Below are 6,000 nucleotides of genomic sequence, written 5' to 3' on the forward strand. Positions count from 1 at the left end.
TCCGGTTGATGGAGGGGAAGCCTGTGTGGCTGTGTCCAGCTGTGGGTCGTATTAAGCTGTTTATGTGTGTCTTAGATGTAAAAAATATCTATGTACCTAACAAACATCAATGAATTCATTTGTCAACAATTAGTAAGAAGAATAATTATCGTACGTACCTAAGTATTCAAATTAATTTCAATAAGTATTATACTTAGTCGGATTTTCCAATATAATAGTAGTAGCAAGTGTACATGAATCTTCTTATCGTGTGGGCTGTGAGGTGGAATACCAACCTCATCAACCCTGGTGTCAGGGTTATGATTGAGCCGCCAGATGCCCCTGAAATGGCTCATGTAACGACTACTCCCTTACATCAGTAAATAGTAACAGGGACCAACGGCTTAACGTGCCTGCCGCAGCACGGATCATCTTACTTTCGGACAATCAGGTGATCAGTCTGTAATGTCCTAACCAAACTAGGGATCACAAAGTGATTTTTGTGATATGTCCCCACCGGGATTCGAACCAAAGTGGCAATATTCATGTTTGATAGTAACAACATTGGCTGCTTTTCTTTTCCAAATTTTTCTTTCTTATATTCTGGTCTTACCTGCCTAAAAGTTCGGCGATCAAGCTTTTATATTATGTAAGCTTTTTTCAATCGATCATCGACCTTATCTAATATGACACCACCACATAAACACAACTTTTATTAACAATTAAGCGCATCTAAACCCAATTAAAGCTCTTCGCTAATTTACGATATCGGTATCGGATAGTCAATAGCTTTACCGTATGTTTTTGTGTAAAATTTATTAGTGTGGATTCAGTTATGAGTTTGTGACCTACAAGTTTCGCTAGTGGGGGAATGTTGCTCGGTATATAAGCTCGGAGAAATATTTCAAAGTCACACACTGTCTCCGGAGAAAGCAACCAGTGACCTTCACTTGTAGTACTTGTAATTAAAGATGGTTGCAAAGTTTGTGGTGCTTTCTCTAGCCCTTGCAGTGTGCCAAGCTGGCCCCGTGTGGGTTGATGGTAAGTGACGTCATTATACTTGAACTTGAGACGAGTGATGCGCGTGATCGTATTTTTTTAATAGCTCTTATTCACACTAGCATTTTTATCATGTTATGTTCAGTTACTATAATGTATTTCGCTAGGTACTTATAAGTTTTTACTAAAGCTGAATATGTTTTTAAACTTAAGTTGATAACATTAAAACTCATAAATGGGATAGTTTTCTAAATGAAGCAAGTTAACCAAGTATAAATTCGTTGCAGGCAGCGGCTATTACCCCGGCATGATCCTGCGCATCGGCCGCTCCCCGAACATCGCGTACGCGTTTGGCAGCGGGATGAGCACCAACATCGGCGGCATCAGCCACTCCACCAGCATCGGCTCCTCGTTCCAGACCGGCGACGCCGAGGCGTACGGCGCTGGCGTCGCGGCCACCAATGGTGGTGTCTACGCCCGCGGGGTCGGCTACACCAATGCTGCCCCCGCATACCCCCTCGCCTACCAGCAATCCGCCGCCTCTGCGTACAATGGAGGGCTCGGCCGCACCGGCTACGGCTCCGCCGTCTCCTCCGCTCAGAACTACGGCAGCAACTTCGGCTCCGCTGCTTCCTCCGCTCAGACCCACAACGGTTTCGGACTTGGATCCGCAGTATCTTCCGTCCAGAACGCTGGCCCTGCTCGCTACCAATCTGCCGTCTCCTCCGCCCAGAACCTCCGTGGAGTCGGCTCTTCCGTAGCCGCCGCTAACAGCAACACTGGTCTCGGATATGGCTCGGCTGCGTCCAGCGCGCACAACGCTGGTGGCAACTACGGCTCCGCCTTGTCGTCGGTTCAGGCTCACAACGGCTTCAACAACTACAACGCGGCTGTGTCTGCTGCCGAGAATGTGAACGGTTACGGCGGCAGTACCTCCCAGGTGGTGCAGCACAGAGCTGGTACTGTGCAGCACAGCGGAGCCTCAAGCGTCAACGGGCCCGGAGTGCAGGCCGCTCAGTCCCACGCTGTCAACACCGGCTTTTACTAAGTCACTCTTGAAGGCCTTCACATCCTCCAAGATGGTTTAAGCAGTGCCTAAGGGCAATTTTATTAGCACCTATAAGAAATGAGTGAGATTAATTATAAAAGATATTGTGACGACTGCTAATCACTTGTCGCAATCTCTTTTCCTTGAAATGTTTGTGATGTAGAAGTTAAGTTAGGACTAGCAAAGCTACATCAATAAAAGACTAGTAAAATTACTGAAGTTGTTTATTTTTAATCACTTACTTGTTGACTTAGTTCTATCCTTATCTCAAATTTTATCCCTCCTATTTTATTAATAAATACACCATCCATTAACACTATATATTGATAAATACACTACATAAATACACTTAGTACCTATAGACCACAATAAATTAACTTAACATTATAACTACCCATTTAGTTGCTTATATTCACAGTTTTAGATTGGCTTTTGCCTTTATCGTCAACAGTAACAGTCTTCACTTTACCATACACGTGACCATTATTACTAACTGCAGTAGCTGTCACAGACTTCACTCCTTCACCCAATAGACCAGGATTGTATAAGTCTTCAAAATTTCTCGCCCAGTTCACATCGGGGTTATTCAAACCGAATTCTTCTAAATTAAGAGGCATGAAGAATAAAGGAAATGAGAATGGATTTAAGTTTGATGTGGAAACGAAACTCCTTCCAGTGCCAGCGGCTGCCTCACCAGGGGATGAAAAACTAAAGCTTCTCTGGAATATGTCTTCTGGAATGTTCTTAATAACACGGGAGTCTTCATTGGAATCTGAGGGGTATTTAGCAGCAAAGTATTTCTCGACTTCTGGGTCGGATGATGCTATCGCTATGACTGCGTCTCCGTTATTTGAGGAACCTGGAAGAATGAAAACACGCTTTAATAAATATAATAATAATGTTTGTTCTCTTTGTGGCTCATAATTTTAAAGAAATAAAGTGCTATGAATGAGAATCCTACACCAAATTAAATATTATAAAATAGGCACACACCTCGTAAAACAACCGGAATAGCTTCAACAAAGAAGTAAAAATTTAAAAAGAAGAATAGTCTCACGCAACTCATATTCATTTCGTATTAAAATAATTAATAAAATATTTTCTAAAGGATAATGAAATCTGTTCAGAGAAAGATTATAAATGAGGCCTAATGGCTTATTCAGCGGCTTATATAGAACGGCACTTGCTTATAATTTCATTACCAATCGAAAGGTCAGTGACCTATAAGATTTATCTATCGCCTTAGCAGTTCCGTTGCTTTGTATTTCAAATTTATCTGAATCTAAGAAGAGTTAGGGTTGGGACTAATCGTGTGAAAAAATAATAACTTTGACAAAGAAAATGTAAAAATGTACCTACACGTTTATTGAAAAAAAAAAGCCATGAAAGGTTGTCGTAAAAGTCGAATAAGGGTTTAGGTCTAATAATGATGATGACTATGACGCCAACGATGGTGGTTAGATAACGATTATTGAATGTCTCCAAACTAGAAGTTAAACAAATAATTCAATAGTTGAATCCAAAAAATATAGGTACTTACCTATTGAATTTAGCGAAGTATCTACCACAGGCTAGGCTTATTAATTTACTTCTTGTAATATAAATAAAATATAAGATACTTACCTACTAAGTACTTATTTCATAAAAAAACCAAAACTCTCAAGACTTCTTTAAAAATCCTACGAAAAAGTAAAAATAAATAATCAATAATTAAAGGAGTTTTCAAACATTAATATTAATGATGCTGGCCAAATTCTTTCAAAAAAGTATGTAAATGCCATTTAAAAATTAAAAATAAATGTCTATTATTTTCTTTTTTGCCTAAAACGGCGATCAAAGTGATTTTTTTTGGTGAATATTGCCAGTCGTTTATAAAATTGGGATACACTTTCTAAAATTTAATTCAGTTCTTAAATATTATTTTTCTAGTTTCGTTGCATATACTCTCGCCCCTATGTAATCCGTACTCAGACGGACGAACATTATGCGAGCCACAAATTATCAGAAGCCAACTGCCAGACGCTCTTTGTATTGGCGCTTTGATAGATTTACCTACACTCCGTTAAAATATAATGATTAATTTGACAGTTGTCAGGAGTTCAGGACAGTACCGTTTTCTAATAAGCCTCGTTTGCACTAGGCGGTACTCTATCTCCCACCGCATAGTCACGTTGATAAATTAATCATTCTACATTTAGGAATATTGTAAGGTACCACAATATGAATTAAAAAACATATATAACATAGCATCACGCCTACATCCTCATAGAGGTAGACAGCTATATTTGCTATGCAGCCATGTAAAGGGGGCCTATCTTAGAAAACTTGTGACACAACAAAATGTTATAAAATGCGCCTCAATCCCGCATAATGTAAATTGTAACTTTAGGTGAGAAGGCACAGAGTGTAGGTACCTACTGTACGGTCACGAGCATTAATAATGTATACACTTTGGTACCATGTCACATTAACTTTTTTGACAAATTGAACTGTAAGTCTCACTAAATGTCAAATATGTTAGTGCGACAGAGTCCTAAAGTGGGTACATTATATTGCTCATGACATGACTGTACAAAGGAATAAATAAACATAAGTACATAAACACACATAGTACCTATTCATAGCCGTTATTATAAAGCGTTAGAATATTTTTTATCAACATTTTCAAGCTTATAATGGACAATAAAAGAACAGTTATTTGTTCGAACTATTGATCTTAGGCGGACGCGTTCGGCAAAAAGTTAGACAAATCGCTTTAAAACAATCGTCGATTCCGATCCTGTATTATTATTAGGTTTTTTCATCCCATATCGTGATATAAGATAGCATTTACTGCTGCTAATTCTAGTGATAACATGTTAGTGGTGGAGAAATTACACCTTGCGATGCAGGCGCGAAGAAAATTGGTCGCCATGACAACCATAATCAATAAAGAACCGTTTCCCGTTTATTATCGAAAAGTTAATTTGGCAGTGGGATATAATAAATAGTGAGAGACTGGTACTTGGCTCACATTCGGAAGACTGAATTTCCACCATGAGGACATTACCTGTTGTTTTATTTTGCGCTGCAATCGTTGCCACTGCAACGAAACCGACAGGTATATCCATACATACATAAACTCACGCCTATTTCCCACCGGGGTCAGCAGAGACTATAGAATTCCATTTGCTTCGATCCTGACACATTTCTCTTGCTTCTTCCACATTCATCAATCGCACCATACACGCACGCCGGTTCAGAGTAGATCGTATTAAACCCTTTCTAAGAACATCTCCAATTTGGTCATCGTAAGTCCTTCTCGGTCTTCCTCTGCCAGATCTACCATCAACTTTCGCTACAGGTATATACATTTTCATAACTCTGTAAGTATATTCAGTTCAGTGGGAATTTTATTCGTTTCATCTTTCATCCTCATGATAAACATGACACAAACATGACACACACAAGTGTATCCCACACTTTCTAAAATTTAATTCAGTTCTTAAATATTATTTTTCTAGTTTCGTTGCATATACTCTCGCCCCTATGTAATCCGTACTCAGACGGACGAACATTATGCGAGCCACAAATTATCAGAAGCCAACTGCCAGACGCTCTTTGTATTGGCGCTTTGATAGATTTACCTACACTCCGTTAAAATATAATGATTAATTTGACAGTTGTCAGGAGTTCAGGACAGTACCGTTTTCTAATAAGCCTCGTTTGCACTAGGCGGTACTCTATCTCCCACCGCATAGTCACGTTGATAAATTAATCATTCTACATTTAGGAATATTGTAAGGTACCACAATATGAATTAAAAAACATATATAACATAGCATCACGCCTACATCCTCATAGAGGTAGACAGCTATATTTGCTATGCAGCCATGTAAAGGGGGCCTATCTTAGAAAACTTGTGACACAACAAAATGTTATAAAATGCGCCTCAATCCCGCATAATGTAAATTGTAACTTTAGGTGAGAAGGCA

The 6,000-nt window shown here is 39.3% G+C and overlaps 2 protein-coding genes across 2 annotated transcripts; one reads left to right on the top strand and one right to left on the bottom strand.

Moving 5' to 3' along the window:
- The first annotated feature begins 905 nt into the window (after positions 1–905).
- On the top strand, positions 906–2,191 carry LOC126372394 (uncharacterized). The gene is made up of 2 exons (XM_050018118.1): positions 906–1,020; positions 1,266–2,191. Exons 1-2 carry the CDS (start codon positions 951–953, stop codon positions 2,024–2,026), a joined length of 831 nt encoding a protein of 276 aa, XP_049874075.1. The 5' UTR covers positions 906–950; the 3' UTR covers positions 2,027–2,191.
- A 43-nt stretch (positions 2,192–2,234) lies between these two features.
- On the bottom strand, positions 2,235–3,162 carry LOC126372585 (uncharacterized). The gene is made up of 2 exons (XM_050018417.1): positions 3,020–3,162; positions 2,235–2,885 (listed from the first exon to the last, which is right to left on the bottom strand). The coding sequence occupies exons 1-2, from the start codon at positions 3,096–3,098 to the stop codon at positions 2,425–2,427; spliced, it is 540 nt and encodes a 179-aa protein (XP_049874374.1). The 5' UTR covers positions 3,099–3,162; the 3' UTR covers positions 2,235–2,424.
- Positions 3,163–6,000: the final 2,838 nt, after the last annotated feature.

The sequence above is a fragment of the Pectinophora gossypiella genome, chromosome 2, assembly GCF_024362695.1.
Source record: "Pectinophora gossypiella chromosome 2, ilPecGoss1.1, whole genome shotgun sequence".
NCBI classification, from domain to species: domain Eukaryota; kingdom Metazoa; phylum Arthropoda; class Insecta; order Lepidoptera; family Gelechiidae; genus Pectinophora; species Pectinophora gossypiella.

Bases quoted from the DNA above. Each gene is read 5' to 3' on its own strand.
- LOC126372585 (XM_050018417.1), bottom strand. From the start codon at position 3,098: ATGAATATGAGTTGCGTGAGACTATTCTTCTTTTTAAATTTTTACTTC. The intron at 2,886-3,019 runs GTGTGTGCCTAT...TCATTCTTCCAG, and splicing joins TATTCCGGTTGTTTTACGAG to GTTCCTCAAATAACGGAGAC.
- LOC126372394 (XM_050018118.1), top strand. From the start codon at position 951: ATGGTTGCAAAGTTTGTGGTGCTTTCTCTAGCCCTTGCAGTGTGCCAA. The intron at 1,021-1,265 runs GTAAGTGACGTC...AATTCGTTGCAG, and splicing joins TGGCCCCGTGTGGGTTGATG to GCAGCGGCTATTACCCCGGC.